Source organism: Equus quagga, chromosome 6 (genome assembly GCF_021613505.1).
Source record: "Equus quagga isolate Etosha38 chromosome 6, UCLA_HA_Equagga_1.0, whole genome shotgun sequence".
Taxonomy (NCBI): Eukaryota; Metazoa; Chordata; class Mammalia; order Perissodactyla; family Equidae; genus Equus; species Equus quagga.
The window spans coordinates 110,075,918-110,098,888 of NC_060272.1; the positions used below are offsets into that span (position 1 = coordinate 110,075,918).

General features: G+C 38.2%; 1 protein-coding gene across 1 annotated transcript in view; it reads right to left on the bottom strand.

Moving 5' to 3' along the window:
- The window catches only part of PTPRD (protein tyrosine phosphatase receptor type D), a 297,200-nt gene that overhangs the window by 50,872 nt on the left and 223,357 nt on the right, over positions 1 to 22,971 (bottom strand). The window contains exons 23-24 of the mRNA XM_046663898.1: positions 20,008 to 20,131; positions 5,463 to 5,638 (exon numbers count right to left, since the gene is read on the bottom strand). Coding sequence (XP_046519854.1) covers positions 5,463 to 5,638; positions 20,008 to 20,131 — 300 coding nt within the window. The remainder of the gene's footprint in view (positions 1 to 5,462; positions 5,639 to 20,007; positions 20,132 to 22,971) is intronic.

Genomic DNA, 22,971 nt, shown 5'->3' on the forward strand with positions numbered 1-22,971 from the left:
CAGAACCAAATGTCAATGTGTCTCCATCTCACCTTCACTCTTTGCTGGGGGAAATTTACTAGGGTGACATTCACGGACTTGGGAGAACATATGAGGAAGAGGGAGTGGTCATTAGGTCAGAAGTGCTCCAATGGCCAACTTTCAAGTCTCTGTATTCTAATTCCCTAAACTATTAACACAGTGTAGTTAACACAGCTGTGTCCCTTTGGCCTTAAAAGCATCTAGCTCTATTTATTAGCACAAATAACAAAATTTAGTGGAGCAGAGATTTACCCATTCCCTGGCCAAAGATGAAGTCATGATACACAAAACATTTAATCTGCTCTAGCAATGGCTGCCATCAACTGGATTGGATGATTCTCTATTTGGGAACAGAAAATGGGATTTAGGTAGTCTGGAAACCAAGTATAGAATTCCTCACTTCTAATGCTACGCTTTCATTATTAATCAGTGTGGCCCACACTGAATGATAGTTCAAGTCATGTCCCAATTGTTGCGTGTCAAAATTTCACTCCCCATCCTCAACATTTATAGCACTAAGTACCACCACAATAATAGCTCTGTAAGTGAATCAACTCCCACCATAAAGCTTGTCAGACAACAGAAACAACAATGAGCATCAACTATGGGCAGTGAAGGAAGGCAGGCCGGTGAGGACAAGTGAAAGCCACATATTCCTTAACCTTGGTTAAGCCATTTCAGCTTCTAACACTCATCAAGGCTGCTCAAGAATTTGCCAAACATGAGTTTATATATTTTCTCTGTCTTGTGTACCTCAAGATGGGAAACAAAGCAGAAGAGAAACAGATAGGTGAAGGAAAAAAAAAAGACAATCACCCACTTAAATAACAAAGCTTCCTGGGCCAGGAATCACCTTGGCAAATTGTACCTTGGAGACGCCAGTTCTTCAAGTGAGGCTGCCAACCATTTGTCCTAGTTGCCCACAAATAACCCCCTTGGAGTGGAAATCCCAGCTGCATACATTTGACTCTCCTACCAGTGCTTCATTTTTTCCAAACTTTTTCTTCCCTCCGTGTGGTTGCCCACACCAATTCATGTGCTTATTGGCATGTTATGAAACATGGAAACAATTAGAGACCACATTCTAGGGCAGGAGAATGACTCTCTACAGAATCAATGAACTACGCAGAACTTGAGAGGATTTGGCAAAAAAGATGGAAACTGTGGAATAAAACCCACTAAGAGTATCTCATGTCACACAGCACATGCTGTAAGGCTTTAAACTGATCTGTGTGTTTTTAGGCAGAAACCATACTTTACCTTCAAAATCTCCAGTTTTTAGTTTTATATTTTGTTTTATATTCGAATGAAACTCATAGAAAATATTCAGTGTACACATTTTCTTGTCAGGGTTGATAACTGGATGTACATACCATGCAAACAGTCTTCTCAGCTAAGTTTGGGATTCTGTCAGGGGCGTTTGAGGAGAGAGTGATGACATTTGAAAATCAAAGAACTTAAGTTTTCAAAAGACCAACTTAAGTCCTAAGTTACATCTTACACATGTAAGTGCTTCTTTAGCCAGTAAAATTCTAAGAATGGTCAGTTCTCCAACAAAAGGCCAGTGGACCTTCTAACACAGGCTACTGAACCCACAGCCTTTTGTTTGCGGGAGCCGTTCTAACTCAGCAGAGGTCACAAAGCACTGTTGCTTCATCAACAGCAGGCCAGAGTGACAACCTAAGAGTGAGCCAGGCATAGGCGAAACGGAAAGGTGGAAAACACAGGGCATAGGTTCCAAGGGGAGGACTCCCCACCTCGTCAAACAAATAAGAATGGGGACAGGGAAAGCAAAATGAACCGAAAGGAAATGTGCTGTCAAGAGTATATTATCTTTAGTGGCAGTTATGACTATGTGTAACTCATGTTGCTATTATTCAACTATTTTCATATTTTATTGCTCCAGGATAGGATTGCAGTGAAAGCAGTAGCCAGAATGCTCTATTGTGGTCTACTTGCAGACTGATTAACAAGTTCCCTGGGTCAGGGTCTCCATTCTGGAGATTCTGTCCTATGGAAAGGCAAGGGTGAAAGAACCCTGTGTTCTGAGCTACCCGCTCCCTTTGACCACAAAGCATGGGTGTGCGACACTGGCAACAGTGGGCAGAATTCGCCAGGTGCAGTGACTCTATGAGGTTGGTCAGGATTCACTGTCAACCACAGAGAAAACTCATTTCATTTGAGAACAAAAATTAAACTATTTGGGATCCAGCTTTAGGGGAAACTGAAGCTGTGGTGGTAAAGCCTCCAACCTCTCTCACCCAAACAATAACAGTTGAGACTCGCTGAGCCACTTTGTCACATTCCTTATCTTAGTCAATACCCACAATAACCTTTCCACGTAATCCAAAAAGGAGGAATGAGACTTTGAGGCGTCCAGTAACTTGCTTGTTGTCACATAGCTAGTTAGCACTAGAATTAGAATCTAAACCCAGACATCTGACTGTAAGGCACCTCTGTTTGGAACATTGTCAAGTAGCTAGCTTCCCTTCTCTCTGATGGTACTGTCCCCAGCCAGTCTTGTGTAATATCATGCTGTCTTCTTCTCTTTCATTTTCTTCTCTCTTCTCCATCCCAATCGCCAGTTAATAGGTATTCCTGCATATTTCTAATACACAGAAGTGTTTACACACACACTTTTTTTTTCTTATACCAAGGGGATGAGTCTTATTTCAAGAACCTAAGCCTTAATCAAAATAATAAGATTTCGGGCTTCAGCCCTTGGAGAGGTGATTTGTTTAAATTAGTTGGAGCACTTCCCTTTATGAGGAAGACTACAGGCCGTCCTAAGTAAAGTCAGGCTAGTTTGTGTTGGCTTTGAAGTTGGCTGCTGGGAATTGAGAATTCATTGAGTCCCCAGGTCAGTGCACATAACCCACAAAGTTCCTAAAGTATGGAGGTAAATATTTCAGTAACAACTAACCACTATCTCTAACACTGTTTTTACAGCAAAACGCAATCCAAGTTCTTGTTTTGGAATCCAGGAATGCCTTCCTCTTTCTCCCTGGGACTTTAGGTGAAAGAGTAACTGAATAGAGAAGAGGTGAGGTGGGAGAATGTGAAGGAGGAAGATGGAAGAGCAGGTGAGATAATTTGGGGGAGCAGTGCTTTGTTAGATCTCTCTATTGCATTTGGTCATTTATTCCCAAGTGTTTTGGAGGGGGGAACAAAGGGCTTCGGGGCCTTGGGGATCAGGGCTTATTTGTATGATCAGACTGACGATAGTTGAGATTCCTCAATATTGGCTTATGCAGGTCATCACAAGTTTGGGTACAGACTGAACTACCAGAGAATAAAAATCGCAAGACAGCATTTTAATTGGCCTCCTTAGGCCATTTAACAAAGGAGAAAGCTAACTTGCAGGAGCAAAGAGTAATTAATGAAGGGAGCAAACAGAGGTTCATTTAGTAACTTCCAAATAAGTTCCTCCGTCTGAGGTGGGGGGAGAAGAGGTAGCCTGCAACACAAAGATAAACTGTAGGTATTTAAGTCACAATGCCTTCCGCCAAGAACTGCTCATTACCATCAGATGTTGCAGTGGCAGTGGGGCCAGTTAGAACTAACTTTATTATTAGAAGCAATTAGGGAGAAAAGGGGCAGAATTTCATTTGGTTATTTGAAAACAAGTTTCTGTGCACGGTTTAATGAAGGCCTGCAGTGTCAAGATAAAATGTGTGTTTTACTGAAAACAGCTTTTGCAAATGACTGCTTGTTACCAGCCAGTATCTCCAGGCAGAACGGTCTGGGTAAGGCCGGATTTACATGCATGCTGTAATATAATAGTTCAGTTGTCTCAGCTTCGCAGAAGTGTTAACAGGCAGTATGGCCTCATGGTTAAGAAAATGGGTTCTGGAGCCAGACTGTCTTCAGTTCCCAACTCTGACCTTGGTAGCTGAATGACCTTAGTTGACCTTCTAGAATGTTCTAGCCTTAGTTTACTCATATATAAAGTGGAAATCATAGTAGTGTTTATCTCACAGGGTTGTTGCGAAATATCAATGCACCTAATATGTGTTAGACATTGTTATAATTATTAATAGCTATATCCGAGGATCGTTTGGGTTTGTGGGGGGGCATTGTTTTTAAAGAAAGGGCTTGCTATAAAGGGGTTACCCTGAGTACAAATAACCATGGACCCATTTACATCTTTGAATGGAGTCTGCATGCAAAGTATGACATAGATATTTCTCATCTCAGTCATAACAGTTTTTATCTAAATTCCTTTCAGACACTAGTTGAATATCTCTATGGAGTTCACATGTTTGGAAAAGATCTGATTGCTTTCTAGGTCTGTTAAAACAGTTGTGTACCATGTTTTTTGATTTCCCACCTTTACGGTAACAGCTGGGACTTTTTATATTTTCCAAAGTCTGAGGTTTCTCCTTATAAATCCCCTGGGCAGCCTTCAACTCTTCCCTCATGCACACCTGGGCTAAGAGAAACTGCCACGTATTGACCTAAACATTTAGAACAACATTTAAAAAACCTCAACTGCCACACAACAAATGGGGAGTCGGGCTTTGGCTTCCTTCTAAATATCCTTTTTGTGACTCCTGTGACCCCCGTGAAAGAGACCTCTCACTGGTGGTTTCAAGCTCTGCCCAAATGTCCCACTGTTTAGCGCAAGCATGTGCTGTCGGCAGTGATTTTTCAGAGGCTCTTTCATTCAGTTCTCAAGGTTAAAGATTGATTTTCATCAGATGGCTACAATATTTGCATATTCACTTGGGAATATGGCATACTGCTTGCCCATTATGTTTTAGTTTTGCAAATCAACAGCATTTAACTAATGTGCCATGCACCATAATATTGGACCCATATGATGAATAAAACTCCTTTCTTGGACCTTAATAAGCAACAACTCCGTTATTAAAATCTATTCATTTCAGAGAAGGCTAAACTAGCAAAATGCCCTCTACACATTTATGTGTTTTCTCAGCCGTGTATTAACCCACATCATTTTTCTGGCTGCCCTGACTTAATTTATGTTAATTTGAATAATTTAAATGAGAGCTTCTTTTACAGAATTTTAGATCTTACATTGCAGATTGTGAGAAAGAAAAAGCTGAAAAAATACTGGTGAGTACATATTGATGGAATTCTCCCCCAAAGTCTGAGTGTTCTTGTTCAATGTGAGTTTTAGAAAGAGGATCAAGGTAATATTTATTTTCTCTAATCATATTGTCTACTTCTTTGAGTACTTCTTGTTTTTTTCGTTTAGCAATCACACACATTGTAACACAAGAGAAACTCCTATTGGAAAGATTCGGAAGAATGTTAAAGAATGGTTTAATCAGAGTTGTTGTTGCACATTCATAATTAGTGTCTGTTGGAAAGTCAAAGCTTAAGGAAAGGTTAGATGCTGAACAGAATAAAATATGCAACACAGGGACTACATGAGGGAAGATTTTAAGAGGGAGAAAGTAGATATTTATTCTTACCCTGGATCGTTCTTCTAGTTTTGTCATCATAACCACTGTGGCACTCCGTTGCTCCCATATCATTCTCCAAAAGTCCCCAAATGTTTCGGGGAGAGATCCCTGTGTTGCAATATAGGCATTTTGTTTCCTATAGCCATCTATGTAGTTGGCATTCACATAGTCACTTCCTGGGATGCCTGTAAAACAAGGAATGTTAGTCAACTAGGGGAACATGTCACAAGAGGAAACAGCCTGGGACATGGCCTAATGATAACATTATATTATTGTCCCATGCCATGCTGGAGGAGTAACAATACAGTAAAATTTCGGTTTTAAGCAAGATTAAAAACAGGTCTTATCAGGACCGTCATGTTAAAGAAACAGTGTTCAAGGTGTTGGGTCTTTATAATATGACATGGTGGATTACCAAAGAAAGAAAATTATGGTCCATAGAAGGCCTTTTCTCTCACACATTATCTGTTTTCTTCATTGCATCAGCAAAATATAGCTTGCAAAGGAAGATAAACAATTAGCCAGTCACATCCTCACTCATGCTCTTCCTCATTCCCAGACACAAACTAAATAAAATAATGCTTGAGTCTGAAAATGCAATATAGGGTGAAGCACGTCATAACAGTGAGAAACTTTGCAGATTTAGCTAACAGGGAACTCATAAATAAACTCATTTAATCTTCACAACAACTCTATGAAGTAAATCCTGTTATGATCTTCCTTTCACAAAGGAGCAAACTGAGGTGCACAGAGATTCAAAAACTTGCTCAAGTTTGTGGAGTCCAGTTTAATCACAGGCAAGCAGTCTGCTATGTCTGTGTCTTCACTTGTGTAGAGTATTGCTTCTCATTTAAACCTAACAGGATTGTTGTGTTACATGAACCTCCCCTTGGAGTATGGCAACTGCCTCCTAACTGGTTGTCCCATTTATACTTTTGTCTTTTGCAGTCTGTTCTCCATCTAGCATGAGAGCAATTTTTAAAAATATATTTCAGACACTGGAACTTCTCTTCTTCAAACTCCACAATGGCTTCCCCTTAAACTTCAAAGAAAATTCAAACTCTCAACAATGGCTACAAAGCTCTGCGCTTCTCCAGACTCATCCCATTGCATTCACCTCCTTGCCTTCTGAACTGCAGACACCAGTCTGCTTCAGTTGGTAGAAAGCATTACTCTCCTACCTTAGCGCCATCCCACATCCTAGAACACACTGTCTCCTTCCCGTCATACAACGCTCAGCCTCCAGCTCAGAAAGCCTGTTTGTGATACCCCAGGACGTCATAACTCCCTTGACAGCCCTTCATACTACTTATTACACACTGTAATTATATAGTTAATTGTTTGTTAACTTGCTTATTGCCTGTTTTGACCTCTAGACCATGTTTCTTTTATTCACCTTTGCTATCTCTAGTGAAAAAAAGAAATTTGCCCCAGTTCCAACATTTAGTATGTAGCCAAGCTGTAATTTAATACAAATATTCTGATTGAAAGTCCACTTTTCTTTTAGCACGATGCCATTAAGAGGGATATAGGCAAGTTTGAGTTTCTTCCAAGGAGAGTGGCCAGAGTGATTAAGGAATCAGATCTATTCCATATGAGAAAGGAATACATATTACAGACTGGCAAAGGAAAAGGTAGGGGGTGGGGGGATTAGAGCTGCCCACGAGTATCTGAAGAGAGGTTTAGGTTTACTCTGTTGAAACCCAAGTTTTTCAATTTTGAAGCATGTAACTACAGACTGATGAATTTCATCTCCAATATAATAAAACATTTTCAAATCATCAGAATCAGAAAGGGAATAGATTTCCTTGGGAGGTAATGAGTTGCCTATCCCTGGAGGGGAATCAACACTTTATGGGGATATCAGCATGATACGGGGGTTAGCATTAGAACATGTACATGGGCCCTTCTTGCCCTGGGAAAATATGAGTCCTGGATTTATGGGAAAAAAAAAGTTTTCTTTATAATGGAACATATGTTCCTAAGCTAAAATTGCTATATTTCACTGATTGCCACTTGCAATTACTTTGACTGCCTTTCTGATTCCAGTTGTAAAACTGATCTTCTCAAGAAAAATAATGAAAGTCAGATGGAAACTACTGGGATCTGAGATGAACACATGGATATGGAATACCACCAGATTAGTGAAAAGCCTTAGAGCAAAAACTGAAATGCACGGTTGGTTGTAACATTATTCAACTATTACAACTACTCAAGAAGCAGTTGGGGTTCTGGCAGCTCTTTTTTGATAAGGATCCTATTCCTCCCTGACACCAAATTACTGTAGGTTCAAAGCACAGTTTAAATAAAGTCCTTAGGTTACAGCCCCGGGGAAGCATGTCCATCTACATGCCCACAGGATTTGGCCCCAAGCCAACAGTGAATCAATTTTATAACACAGCAAAAGCCCACTTTCAAAATTTGCTTTAGTAGTTAACAACATTAAAGAATTCATTTTAAAACAAAGGATTCCGGATAAGGGCCTCACTCAGCTACCAACATACAGAAAACTTTTTTCCAAGACAATTCAAAACGGAGAAATCTGGGTTAATGACTCAGAAAGTGCATCAACTGGGCACCATGTCATTTCCCCCTTATCGAAGATAATAAATGTGTCTGAACAATGAAGTGGACGACAGAGGAGATGGGCTGAGTGTCACATCTAAAGGAGGAGAATCGGACCTATCCAGAGTCTTGTGTAAATTTTAATCAGTTATCATGTAATGAATTGTTTTTTGACATATTCCTCATTTGAATAATAATTTATTATTTTTTAGAGGGAATGGTTGCACTTCCCAGGGGTAAAAATACAAAAATTCTGCCTGAAAACTACTAGGTATCTGGGATCCATACTGCATCCCCAAATGCTTTAAGAATTTGGGACTTGATATTTCAAAAGGAAGAGAATTGAAAGCAATAATAATTCAATACCTAGTAAAGCTAATTATGAGGTTAATATTTATATACTGAAAATAGTCCTGAGGCTCCTCTTTTACTATGACACTTGTAAGGAGGTACTACCTGCAATGAAAGCTTCCTTCTGGCAAATCCCTTTACCCATTCTGGCAGAGTCATTTCAGGTAAATTCTCTCTCACACGTCCTTTGCAATGTGGAGATGTGAGAGATGGCTATGTTCGCTAGAAGCTCTAAGATCTAATGTGTCCTATATTCATAGAACTCAACATAACAAGCTGTGTAGAAATATGAATGAGAAAAGATTTTAGAATGGATGGTGGCTTGCCCTTCTAAAAATATTAACCCCAGACTGGAAGCTAAAGTTAAACAGCAGTGTGTTTCAAGTAGATGAGACCTCAGTTTTCAACGTGACATATTTAGAAAGATTTTTCAACCAACTCTGTGAAAGAAAACATACTGTGTTGGCTTTCTAAGTGTTTTGGTGCCATGAAATGCTTCTTCAGTAGTCCTGATTGCAATGTTTCTGCTGGGAGGCTGGATATACAAAATTCTTTCACTTTTTTTAGGTTGACCTTCTCCCAGTAATGCATATTTGTTTATTTAATTTTCAATTCCTTGCCTTATCCAGATAATGATTGGCATCTGCTAATGCAACACTAATCAGAGAGCACTATAAATCCAAGAGAAGTGTGTGAGAATTAATTGATTTCCTCTGGGGCTATGATGGATGGAAATCTAGCTTAAAATGCAGTGCTGAAAGACCATATTATTACTATAAATTAGCTGATTGCTTTCATTTCCTGGAATCATGGAGGCCTTTGCCAATGCTATAATAATAATAATGGTGTTTTGTCTTTCTTTGAAGGAGGAGTTACTAAAATAATAAGAGTATAACAAAGACATTTGCCTTCAGCTGATCAGAAGCTAAATCTTAGGCCTGGCCTTGCTGTAGAAACTGTCTCTCGGAGAAAGTTGCTCTTAATGTCATTGTCCAAGAAGAACAGTTTAGATCTAAAACTTGCTCTTTCCTAGGAATCCATGGTTTACTACATTTATAAAAGTAAGTTTTCATGATTTTCCATGTAATGTGTCATGTCTACTCTCCCATTAACGGTCATGTAAACAGTTTCAAACACCAATAATAACTGTTTATCATTCTAATCTCATAAGTGAGAAAACTGAGGCTAGAGCTTGACTTTATATTATACCAGGGTGCCTCATTCCTGTATTAGAGAATGTGGAATCATTAATGGACTGTTCTTTCTCGCGGTGCTCGAAAATATTACCTACATGCTTTAGACTGAGTCTCTGTGCTTTGGGCAAACTAAACTTGGAACTGTAAAACTCAAGCCCTTAAGACCAACAGAGGTTGCGATGAGGTGAAGGATTGGTAGAGCTGTGCTTCTGGGTAGTTGGTGCGCAGCAAGCCGTAGCGAACAGCTATTCAAACAAATGAGGCCAGTTTTAGGCTCTCGTTTTGTTTGCTGGGAATTGCTAGTTATAGCTTTCAGTGGAAAAATAAGCCTGGGCATGGACTTTGGGCTCTGCTGATTTACAACTGTCTGCAAAACTTTGGAAACTTATCTGATTTGAACACGCAAGGACAATGTTATTTTTCATCATAGGATTAATAGGGCAGGGCTTCATGAAGTTGTTCTCATGCGTGTTTGAATATTAACAGAAGAAGAGGAAACCTTGGAAAGATGAAGTTTGTCTGTTTGAAAGAATATTCATGACAAATAATTAATTACTGAGGAATGCTTTAAAACCTTGAAAGCATGCTGCAATGTCCAAGAATATACTATTTGAGCTGTTCTGTCAGGACTAGGTTTAAATAAGTTTTTTTCCTGTTAATTGGGTCATGTGGATCTGCAAAAAAAAAAAAAACAAGAACCAAATCGCTTGGCATTCAATTTCTCAGGTTAGTAGATAATTTGATTTGAAAAGATTTGTCTTGTTTAGGGGTCTTTAGAATTATGAAAGTTTTATAGTAAGGCCTTATGTCCTGATGTTAAGAGGAAAAGCAGGACCGAAAATACACATGAATTATCTGATTGATGTGAAATTAAGTAATCATAAAGAGAATATGCACACTTTTGTATCACTCCACACTTTGGAAAAGTCACATGTGGCTTTTGAAGTCTTGGGACAATACTAAGTACTTGTGAAGAATTTAGAAAAATTAACCAGGAAACTGAAACTGCTGTCTATGCTGCTGGCAGTTTGCTCTTTGACATTTGGGCAATTATTTAACTTGTTCAGACTTCTGATTGCTTATCCACTAAACAAGGCGTGTTGGACAAATTGATTCCCTCGAGTCCTTTCAGGTCTAAAATAAGATGTCTCTCTGTGGTGTTCTTAACCTGCTTGGATTTGGAAATCTCTGTGAAGTTATTTTAAGATAAATAGGGGCTTTGTGTCTCTCAGATTAGGGGGAACATGCTCCGAGGCTCTTCAAGTTGATTCCTATTGCTTCTACTTCTGATGTGCCAAGAGGAGATTTGTTTGGCGTGACTAATATTTCAAGTCTTGATTAGAACCTGGTGTGGTTAAAAGTAAAATCAAAAACAAAAGGAGGTGGTAGGCTGTCTGGGCTGTGGGCGGTCTGCTCAGGGAAAGAAGCTCTCCTTGGATGGCGGAGGTGAGAATGAGTAAGAAGCAATTTTAGAGGGAAGGCAGAATCCTATCCAGGGCCCTAGCAGACAAACTACTACTCCACTTCTGAGCTGGAGATGGGTCTTTGGCTGAGCGGCTGACTCTGCTCCCACTCACAGTGTGGCATCAAACTCAGGCACTTCTATTTCTTTCCACTTCTACAAATCATTAGCGAAGTTTCGGTCAAAAAGAAATTGCTTTTTGGTAAACCAGTTTATTCCCTGTTGTAAGATAGAAGTACTTCAATAGAGCACAAAAGCTACATTTTATTTAGTAAATAATGTCCCCTCCTCCACTTCAATACATGAAAAAGAAATCCTAAGGACAATCAATTATGGGTTAAGAACTAGATTGTGATTTTTACAACCCACAATACAGATGCTGGCAAAACTAGAGAACAGAAAATAGAAAAACGAAATCCAATAATAATTTGCCAGTAAATTTATTTAATTCCGAAGGACACAGGCCTTCTTTCCCCTTCATTTGCACTATGGCAGCCACCCACAGCTGCATCAGAACTAGCAAAATGAAGGATTCTCTTTGCAACATAAAAACAAGTGCTTCTTGCAAAGGCACAGTGTATTATCTGCCAAGGTATCCCCGGACGTAACTGGAGTTTGGCAAATTACCCTCCATGTTTCTATACTACACAGGGCAACTTCTTTTTAGAAGCGTGCCTTGCTCTGTGGGCATTGCAGCTCATCACCACAGTGAGTTCTTGGGGGAATGGATACGTTTCAGAGTTTGTGAACCCAGCCTCCACCCTCTCAATGTTCTGTGTCCTCCTCTCCTTGGTTTTCTATGCCTCAGCACTGCTGAGGAGGCCGGGTTATGAGAGTGGCCACAGAGAAGCTTGTGGGTGATTGAATTATCTTTGAACACATTCCAAGATTAGCTACAAGTGTCGGGGAATTCTCAGCACCCATGATAGAGGGGACTCATTTCTAGTCAGGGAGCACTTTGCCCTGAAATAAAGCAGAGCGCGGGCCATCGCAGCATAACTTTTCAGCCACATCACAGAGTTTTGGTCTACTTAGCTTATATTAATAAGGATGCAACTATTATAGGGCTTTATTCAGCAATGAGGTAGTCAATCAAATACAGATATGATGACAGGAGTCCTGTCTGTAGGAAACTCTCAGAGCCCCAGTCTCCTCATCTCTATCCTATCAGATGAGTAGCATTTTCATCACGTCCTCACCCAACACCCCTGTGAGAATCAAATAAGTCAATGCATTTGAAATAAGCCTACTCATTCCTAAATACTCTACAGATGGAAAGTAATTTCAAATCTGGAAGGCCCCTTTCCAGTTTCTATACTAAAAAATAAGGGAGAGGACCAAAAGAATTAATTTATAACTTCCCAGCAATGTGTAACTTGTGCCTATAGTCTAACAGCAGAGCCGTACCACAGATGATGTAGGTTTCTCTGCAGCCTCAGGGCACTGAAGTGTAGATTCATTAGCACGCTCTGAATAGATGTACAATAAAAATGGAAAAAAAAATTCCCAATATCTGAACTAAAGACAATGGAGATAAAAATAAACTCTCAAAGCTTTCTGATTTACTCTTTCTTCAGCTTCCTGGGAACAAGAGTAAAGAAAAAACAAACATAACCAGCCATCCCTTAAAAATGTTCTCTCTCTTTTCCAGGTGAGAAACACCACAGAGGCTGAGATATGAGCTGGGAAGTAACAGATCCCCACACCATTTGCTTGGCTGCACGCAGGAGAAAGATGCCATTTAAACAGCTCTAATGGTCCTTATGCAGGCTGCGAGCACCATGTGAAATTGTTCCCAAGTTTCCAAAGGCTGGGTCCCATCTAGCTTTCTATTGAAGAAAAATTAAGCTATAAAAATTTGTGCACTGCTCCTCAAAATGAGAGATACTGTTATGTATTAAAAAAACGGATCCCCTTGAAATAAAAGGATTAAGCTTTGTCATGCTTATAAACAACTTGACAAGTGAAAGACTGAAAATGTTAAAGAAACTGTGCTAAATCAATGATTGATGTTCTGAACAAAGGGAGAAAAATGAACTCAACCAATAATTGGATGAGATTTAGACAAGTTTTTTTTTTTTTTTGAGATGGGGCCAATAAGCTAACAAACTTCCTTCAGTCCTTTAAAAAGAATTTCAGGAGCAGAAATCAAAACAAAACAAAAAGCAAAATAAAACAAACACCAGAGACAGAGAGAGAATGAACCAAGAGGGAGGAAAAGTAATCATATTTATTGCTCTTTACAGGGGAAAATAATTTTAATCCTTTGATGTTAGAGCTTCATATGGAACATTTATATTCACTATAACTAGCAATTTATTAGAAAATGTTGGATAGATAGTATTAACTTATTTTCCTGTTTGTTTTGTTTTTACTTATTGAAAATATATCAGGTTACTAGACCTGGCCTGTGAAAAAAAAACAAAGATAACTCATAGTATGGGTAGGATGTGAAACTGGAGAATATGTGAGCATGTGCTGCCAGCTGTTTCAAACGAATCAGCGGAGACCACTGAACACTGTAGACAGAAGCTAGGACACTTAGACTTCAACAGGGAGCACTGGCGCGGTGGGAAACGGGGAATCAACAGTCCAGGGGAATATCAGGAGTTTCCTCTTTTTCTTTTTTAAATGATATTTATCTTAGGAGTAGTGATCCCCTGTAAGCCGCTTTCTGATTTTAAAGGTGCTAAATTGCCCATCTCACCAATAATCAAGTTGTTGTAACATCATCTATATTATTTCCAGTTGGATTTTTTTTGAATTGCTCCTATTACGCAAATCAAGCAGCAGATGATATATTCTGGATTTCCATTTAAAAGAACACATTCTTCCCCCTGTTGAAATTTGTAATGCTATTATGGCTCTGGGTTCCATTTATCAAGCACCGATATTTTCTTTTGCTTCACAGAGTACTCCAAATATGTGCAGCTTTCTCATTTGGATATTATCAATTTTCCCATAGATCATATGGAGAAGAATTTCCATCTGAGGATAAAAGCACCCATCGATGGTAGTAATAAAAGTCTTAATAACAGCAATGATAACTTTAATAGTTCCCAATATTTATTAGGCATTTTCTTTGTGCCAAGAGCTCATCTAAAAGCTTTGTTGTTGTTAGTGCCATCAAGTCGACTCCGACTCCTAGAGGCCCTGTGGCAGCAGAGCAGAACCCTACCTAAACTTTCTGCTTCATCCTTTCATCTTCTGGCGCTATATCAGACAATGCTCCGCTGCTATTCCTAGGGTTTTCATGGCCAATTTTTTTCCAAAGTGAGTGGCCAGGTCCTTCTTCCTAGTCTGTCTTAATCTGGAAGCTTTGCTGAACCCTGTCTACCATGGGTGACCCTGCTGGTATTTGCAAAACCAGTGGCATAGCTTTCAGCATCACAGCAACATGCAACCAACTGACAGACAGGTGGTGTAGTTCCCTGACCCGGAAACAAACCTGGGCTGTGGCGGTGAGAGCACTAAATCTTAACTGCTAGACCACAAGGGCTGGCTCTAAAGGTTTTACATGCATTATTTCATTAAATCCTCCTAATAATTTTAGGAAATAGGTCCTATTACTAATCCTATTGCACAGATGAGGAAACCAAGGCACAGTAACTTGCCCAAACAAGATCTTCAGAAGCAAGAAGAGCCTAAGAAGCCTTAGTAGGAAAGAAGTTAGTTCTTGAGAAGCGTAAGGGCCCTAGTAGGAAGGCACCCATTAAAGAGAGGAAGGGAATAAATATATTTATGTTTTGAAACTTTAAATATAGTCCCCTCAAACTAAAAAAAATAAAATAAATCCATATTTTACTAAGCTTCTTTTATCAGATTGACAAACACTGGTGTTAAAGAATGCATATGGCAGGGAGTGCTTTATTTTTTGTCAATTCTAACTCTCTTGTAGATAAAACCATTTAAACCTGGCTTGGTAGGAGAGACACACACCAGCCAATAATTCTGTTTGGATAAACCCTCTGGCTTAAATGTGTTTTTGATCCTCGAAAGGGCTAATCTTTTAATGGCCAAGATTTAATATTTATCTGAGTATTCATATTGTCTATTCATCTCTGAATTTAGAATCTACTTCCAGAATTTTAGGAATAGCAGGAAGGGTCTTAGACATTTTCATTTTATGAGGAAGCAGAACGAAAGACCCTAAGTCAGGGGTTCCTAAAGTGGAGAATGGGCTTGCAAAGGGCTTGTGTGTCCACGAAATCTCTGAAATTAGTGTACAAAGCAAGCGTGTAGGTGCTTTTTGTTTTCAAGTGTGGTTTAAAACGTTCATCAGATTCCCAAAAGGATCCAGCTCCCCCAAAGGGTTAACTGTCCTGAGTGACAGGCCCGAGGTCACAGAGCTGCGTAACTGGGATGTAGGTTCCAATTTTCTGTCTTCTTATTCAGTGGTCTTCCTAATAGATCTTAAAAAGTAATATTAGCTAAACAAAAAAGTCTGCCTGAAAGCTATTTATACGTCTTTTATTCTTTGGAAAAATTCACTGACTGGAGTCTAAGAACACAACTGGCGACCTCTAGCTCTAAGATTCCTATCATAAGTGTTTCAAAATTCCTAGGCAGTCTTCCCAGCCAAAAAGGCACTGTTTTTGAATTAGATGTGACATGTTTGAGCATGGCCATTATGACTGCAAAAGCGGCTACAGTCCTGAGTGGCCTGCAGAAGAGCACAGCAGTCTGAAGTCTGACTGATGCTTATGTTAGAATTTTTGGTCTGCCACTTACTAGCTATTGATTATAAACAAGTTACTTGACTTTTAAAAGTTTAATAGTTTTCTCATTTGTGATATTGGATAATAACCAGCTTTTGAGGTTGTTCTGAACACTGAATAGGTAAATTCTGTGCATGATTTTATATGCTGTATATAAAATCTAAGACATTGTGCCCAAAACACAGTTGGTACCCAGATAATCATATCTATTATAATTTCTTGTCTTTGTTGTTGAAAAGTAGGGTTTTAAGTTTAGCTTTATAGTTAGACCTGGCCAACAAGTTTTTAAAAATTTCCTGTCAATATGACTTTTAAAGTGAAATGTTAATTATAATCTTACTAATAGAAATATAGTACTGGCAGCAGTGAAGAGTAATTATATTTTAGAAAAAGAAACTTTTTATCCAGGATTGTAATAATTAGATTGAACTTTTGCTAGTTACAGGCATTTCAGTAAATAATCTGCCGATAATTGATATTCCTGGGTTTATAAGAAGTTGAAGATACATAAAAAGCTATTTGAGGTAAGTAGATGACCTGTAGAGTCAGTTAGGGATGGATGTACTTGACCTTCTGCTATTGTAGGACTGTGATGCATTCGGATCACTGACAACTCCATACAGTGTCTCTGCTTCAGATTAGTTATACCATAAAATAGGAAATGAACAGTAAAACGTAATGTTTGTGTTATCCATAGGTTAATACCCAATGATAAAGTGGATTATTACATGAAAAGATAAGGCTGGGCATTTAGATCCATGTTGTCACTTAGTCACAGCCACATTCTCTATCAGCAGGAAAGCAGGGTGAGTGATGTGGCCCGTGGAAGCTCCGGTCGAGGAATCAGAAGAGCTCAATTCTAATTTGAGCTATATTACTTACACTAATTTGTGCAACTCAGGCCCAGTTCTCGGAGCTTCCGGTTTCTCATCTCTAAATATGGATACCTATATACATAGTAAAATAGTGCTGCTTCATCAGACTGTTGTGTGTGTACAGTAAATGACATAATTGATAAGAAACTACATCTTAAGAAAACTAGGTAAGAAATTTATTTTTTCATTTTTTTAATTAGTTTTTAAGAAAACTAGGTAAGGAAAAAAAATCTAGATAAGAAAACTAGGTAACTCTTAGAAGTTAGAGGTAAAAGAGGTTACAGCAGAGGAAACTGTTACTCAGAGAAGTCAAGGTTACATAACTAGTTAGTGACAGAGCTGCAACCCAAACCCAGATTTCCTTTTTCTTTATCTTTTGGTTTGTCCATTTCTCTCTTGCTACTTTAATAAAAGTATACTTTCTGGACAACTTTGGATTCTATAAGATTAAGCATGTTACTGTATACTATTTTTATGCACATATAAGTACTAGTTTCCATTTAGACTTTATTTGACAATATTTATCTTAAATCATTAAAATAAATCCTATCACCTCTCTTCTTCAGGAATTAATACTTTCTCTTAAGAACTGCTTAGCCATGGAGGGGACCCCATGGTAAGTGGATTGGTCAAAACTTCAATTGCTTCTATATTGCTTAGCGTATAATTCAACAACTGGAAGCTCTTTGTAATTAGGCCTTTCTTAAATTTATTTTGCATTTTTTCAAGCATATATAAAATGACTGTGACTTAGAAAAATGTCATGAAGTGTCACTATTTTCAAGGAGGTCAGCAAGCACATTGATGCCCGTAAAATTCCTGATTCTTTGAATTCCCCCCCCCCCCCATCTCTCAGTGGAAGTAAGGTAAAAGTTATGCTCTATTAAGCAAAGATAAAGACAACACGAGGCCCTGTGGTAACTTCCAGTTTTTTCTTGAATGTCTATCAGATCACTGTGCAAAGTAATATGAAGAGAGGGGCCAGCACCATGGAAAGAACCAGCACAAAATGCCCAAACTAAAACCCTCAACCAAAGTCATTTAAGAGATCGCCATAGGTTCCCAAAACAAGCACGGGAAATTTTATACACTGTGCCTGAAGTCACTTAATGTTTTACTGTACTTGAAAAATCTAGCTCTGTGTTATCAAAGCTCCCTTTATAGGAGAAGCCTCGGTTAGTGGTTCTGTGGCTTCCAGCATTTTCTCTTCCGTGCTTAAGACATAGGATGATTGCCTGCCCCCTTAAATACCTGCTGGTTAGGGCTTAGTCTAAGATAAAACACTGTTCATGGTTGTAATCTAGATTAAAGCTCTCTCTATAGCCCATAAACTTCAATTAAATGCTTCTAACCTTTTGCATAACACTTAAAATTGAAAGACTTTTGGTTTCTAGGTCAGCTCTAGATTTAGGGTGTATTTGTGGGCACAGAGCTATAAAAAGGCAGGTTTTAGTCTGATTCAAGTGCTTTGGCTTTTATACTGTAAAAATAGAATAGGAATGAAATGTACATAGTTTCCAACTATCATAATAAAGGCACAAGGAGGAATATTCTTTGTCCTTTGACATACTTTACTGTTAAGAAGGTGGAAAATAACAGGTTAAGGAAAATAATGACAAAGTGGGCAAAAGCACAGAGAAGTGGTAGTACTGACTGACCTAATTCTAAGTGGAAACAATGCTACAATACAGCGAGGCAGACCGACAAGTTCTCCAGCCAACACCATGCCAAATGGGCTCTCAATTGACATTCATTTATTTTTATTTCTATAATTTACCTTGCTTCACTAATGTTAAAAAGGTTTCTCGCTTCTACTTAGGATTTTTAGTTTCTTATTTACTACGGAGATGATTGAAGAGACTTGAGATAAGAAATCTCCATTAATTTTTTTTACATTCTAAAATGGGAATTATAGAGATAAAACGTAAACCTTATGTGCTAACCATCCACATATACCAGTTACAGTTTCTAAACAGGACTCGAAAAGAAGTAATTACCTATTGGCCAATATCTTGCTTGAACTAGCATTGGTGAAACTTTGATAAACTTGATCAATTTTTTTCAGTATGGAAAAGGTTAACTCTTCACACCTAGTGTCTTTAATTGCGTCAAAAAGGGATTATAACATTTTCCAACATCATAAGTAAAATTGGGGGAATTTTACAAAATGTATCTATGCCTCGTTAACAGCATTTTGAGGAAAGGGAACTGCAGGTATGGGCTTGCTCAAATACTAAAAGATAGTTCTTGTTCCCAAAAAACTAAAAATAAATGCATTAGTTGCCTTTGGTGCTTCCTGGAAAAGCTTTTAAGCAGTCTCACATTCAAATTAACTTTGGACCCTAACGACGCAGGATGAACTTGGCCAGAGTTCTGGGATAAAGTGGTGGTCATTACAGATTTCAGAAACCAAAAAAGGGGAAAGATATTTGAACAACTATAGATGAAAATGTTTGAACTGTACAGTTCTCAAAAGGACTCGGTCTGAAGCTGGTATATTTACTGTTTTATAAAACATCTGGAAGAGGGTAAGCAGTGAACTTTCCAGTATGAAAAGGCCACAAAGTGCTTCTGGATGCCAATGGGGATGAATGTGGTAAGTCTGCGGCAGTTGGTGGTCCAGGTTAGAAGGATTTAAGTGACATTGTAAACTGTTTTCTAAGGACAGCAACCCAAAGTGCTACAACGGCCAAAAAAACTAACAAAATGCTAAGTGTTGAACAAGAGCTCCTAATTTTTAATATGCCATGTGAGAGGGACTTACTATTAGAAAGGAATGAATGGAAAATACTCTCCTCACGATCCTTAAGAGAAGGTAGGTATATTTGAGGAGTAATTCTCATCTGGAATACACTCTTTACAATTGTGGGAGACAGATGACCAAGTAGTCCGCAGGTTAGATGTACCAGACATTTCCAATGTGCTTAATTTTTATTAATCACCACATCACCAACTCCTAATCTTTAGACTGTCCCTAGTGGCTATTCAGATTTGTTTGCAAACAAACAAGCCCATCACCCATTTTTAAATAACAGCCTATGAGTGTCTTCTGACAACCACCCGTTTATTCACAACTGTCAGCAACCGTCAGTAAAATGGCCAACCCCAGTTTGCTTCCCTTATACAAACATCAACTACATTATTAAGTCCTTCATCTAGGGTAGAGGCAAGAAAGCAATGAAGTATGCTCTTATGTTATATGGTGTTGGGGATATTGTATGCCCAAGTATGGTATATTTGCATAAGAAAGAAAAAGTGAAACAAGCAGTGCTTGAATCTTAAGTAACTATTTTCATAGATGGCTAAAAATCCTGCTAAAACTATATTTTCTTGCAAGTACTTAAATCCATGAAAATAAAGCTATAAATAATGTCTGCATTGCCTTACCTTCTATTGCTGATAGGAGAACCCGGGAATGGTCATATGCGATTACATTTGCATATCTATTCTTTGGTTTGTTTACTTCCAAGTTGGAATGTTCCCATGTGAACTGCTGGCCAGGGTCAATTGACTTTGAAAGAAAAACAGTACATACACACAAAATCAATACTGAATAACATCATATTATAGGCATTTATTGCAGGTAACAAACATGATTTAAAAAGAAAATTCTGAAGGCAGACTTCATCAAGATAGTCCTAGTTGTGAAGCTGAACACTAATATAACCAGCATAACATGAAACGATTAATCACAGTAAAAAACAGTGAGAGTCACCAACATTGATTCAAACGAAAAAAAAATCAATATAGATGTTCTGCTAATATTGGAAAGCCGGGTTTTTAATTTTTTTACTTTTCCATTTCCTTCTCTGCTGCTGTGGTTTACAAGTTATCTTGGTTCAATACTCCTTCTAGCTCTGTGAACATTACTTTTTATCTTGATTACTTTCCTCAGTTCTTTCCGATCTGGACCTTAAGCTGACTGGTTTTTCACTGGCTTCATTGGACACAGGCTTTATTGTTTTTTCTTGACCTACAGGCTTACATCTTGATGTCAAATTCAAATTTTTTCCGTTTCTCCATAACACACAGCGTCACAAGGCAATTTGTACAATTCACACAGTTAAGAATAAAGAAGGGAGGTCAGTTCAATCTAATAATCATCTTAGTCAGAACACTAATTTATAATCCAAAGAAGATAGGATTTAATTGCTTCTCTATGTATTATTACACATTTTCTACTTATCATTGTGTTATGCTTACAAAGTTTTCTTCCTTTTATTCTTTATTTTAAACTTATTTTTTCTGATTTTAATGCTTTTCCTTGATGCCTTATTTCAACCAGTTCTTCAATAATCTAAAATATTGTACAGATATAATATATAAATTCTTTTTCTTTTCTTCTTCTACCAAAAGTCCCCTAGTACATAGTCATATATTCTAGTTGTAGGTCCTTCTGGTTCTGCTATGTGGGACGCCACCTCAGCATGGCTTGATGAGTGGTACTAGGTCCACGCCCAGGATCCAACCTGGTGAAACCCGGGGCCACCGAAGACAAGTGAGTGAACTTAACCACTCGGCCATGGGGCTGGCCCCCAATACATAAATATTTTTATAGTTAAAGTAGGACCATTATTTTGAGACTGGATTCAGGCATTGATTATATAACTCTGGGGGAATTTTTAATTACCTGCAAATTTATGGAAATCAAAACATCTTTTCTATTATCATAGGATACTGACACTTTGTTAAGACTCATAATTTCATGGTATATGGAAATATGACTTCAGTAATTACAAAAACATGACTTTAAATGAGCAAAATCAATTTTCAGAAATAACGATAAATTAGATTTATATAGAGGTGAAATTTTTAAAAAACTAAAGACACTATATTAATGGAATTTTTTAGCAGTTATTTTTGATGCTGAGCATTTTACATGCTTTTATGTGTATATGGAGAGCTGGAAAGTAAAACATATCCAACAGCTGTTACCATATTAAAGATGTGAATATTTGCATTAAAAGGGATAGAGTTTAGCACAATAGTAAAACTCACAAGTGTAAAGAGTCAAGCCTATTAACAGTCAAGAATAGCCTCCAAACACACTAAAACTCTCAGCAGTACAGATGGCAGCCTCTGACTTACTAAGGATCATAAAAGCCCTTTTCCTTTCTTAGCCTATGCTAATCTATATATAAACTAGTAAATCATGAAACAGTATTCAGCAAAATAATTATCCATGTCTTAGGGTCTAAAGAATAATGTAATTAGGGGTCTTTCTAGTTTGTTCTTCCAGGGAAGCTCATCACCTCCCTTGCAGAATGTACTCCTCTGCAACTGTCCCATAAGTTAAAGGGAGCCGAAGCATTCAGATGCCTGAGCAGAAGCCTTCAAGTCAACCTTGAACCTTCTCCACACAAAGCAGCCCCATTCAGTGATCAAGACCTGCCTTAAAAATTTCTCAAATCAGTCCTGAATCTACCATCCCACTACCACTCCCTAAATCCAGTTCTTCACTATGTGATGTCTGATTGGAATCCCTTCTCTAGAGTCACTCCAATCCATTCTTCATACCAAGGTAGTCTTTCTAAAGCACACCCCTGGACAGGTTAGATCCCTGTTTAAGAACTTCCACAGGCTCTGAGTGACATACAGCTTAAATTCTGAAGTCCTTAGCCACCTATACACCATCAGTCATCTTTGCATCTACAAAGATGCTTCAATATGTGGTTCAACTAATCTTTTTTAAATGAATTGAACTAATGAATAAATGTTGTTGAAAAAAGTTCATAAAGAGAAATCATGGAGTAATTCCTCCACATAACACGGGAGCTAGAGAACAGATGACAGAAACTGCAATGTACAGTGTACTAAAACTTTAATACTTTAACACTCATTATCATATGGCTTAGTAATTAAGTATGTGATCCTGAAATTACAACTACCACTGATATTCCACTTTACACTGATGAGCATTACTTAGTACATAAGCTTCTTACACATCATTCTCTAAAATATCCCAAAAAGCTTCTAAGCTCCCTGATGTACAGTCCTTCCATGGAAGATAATACTCCCTCTGATGGCCTGGTTACTCAGACAATGATCACTCACAGATGTGCAAAATGGCATGCATTTAATTTAATGAAATTGCATCTATCAACTCAGACACTGTTAACTCATGTCTATTTTCACTCTTGTCACTTATTCTCAGAGGTCTGCATGATTTATTTATTTGATACCTACACTGAAGAGTTTAAAAACTGGTAATGGAAACATGAGTTGTATGTCACATATGTTAATATTCTTAGGCTTAAAGTGTGACCCATGAGCAGACCTGCAAGTAACAGGATAACTACAATAAAAGCTGTCAGGTCATTATGCTTTACATGCAGTATCTGTTTAATTTTC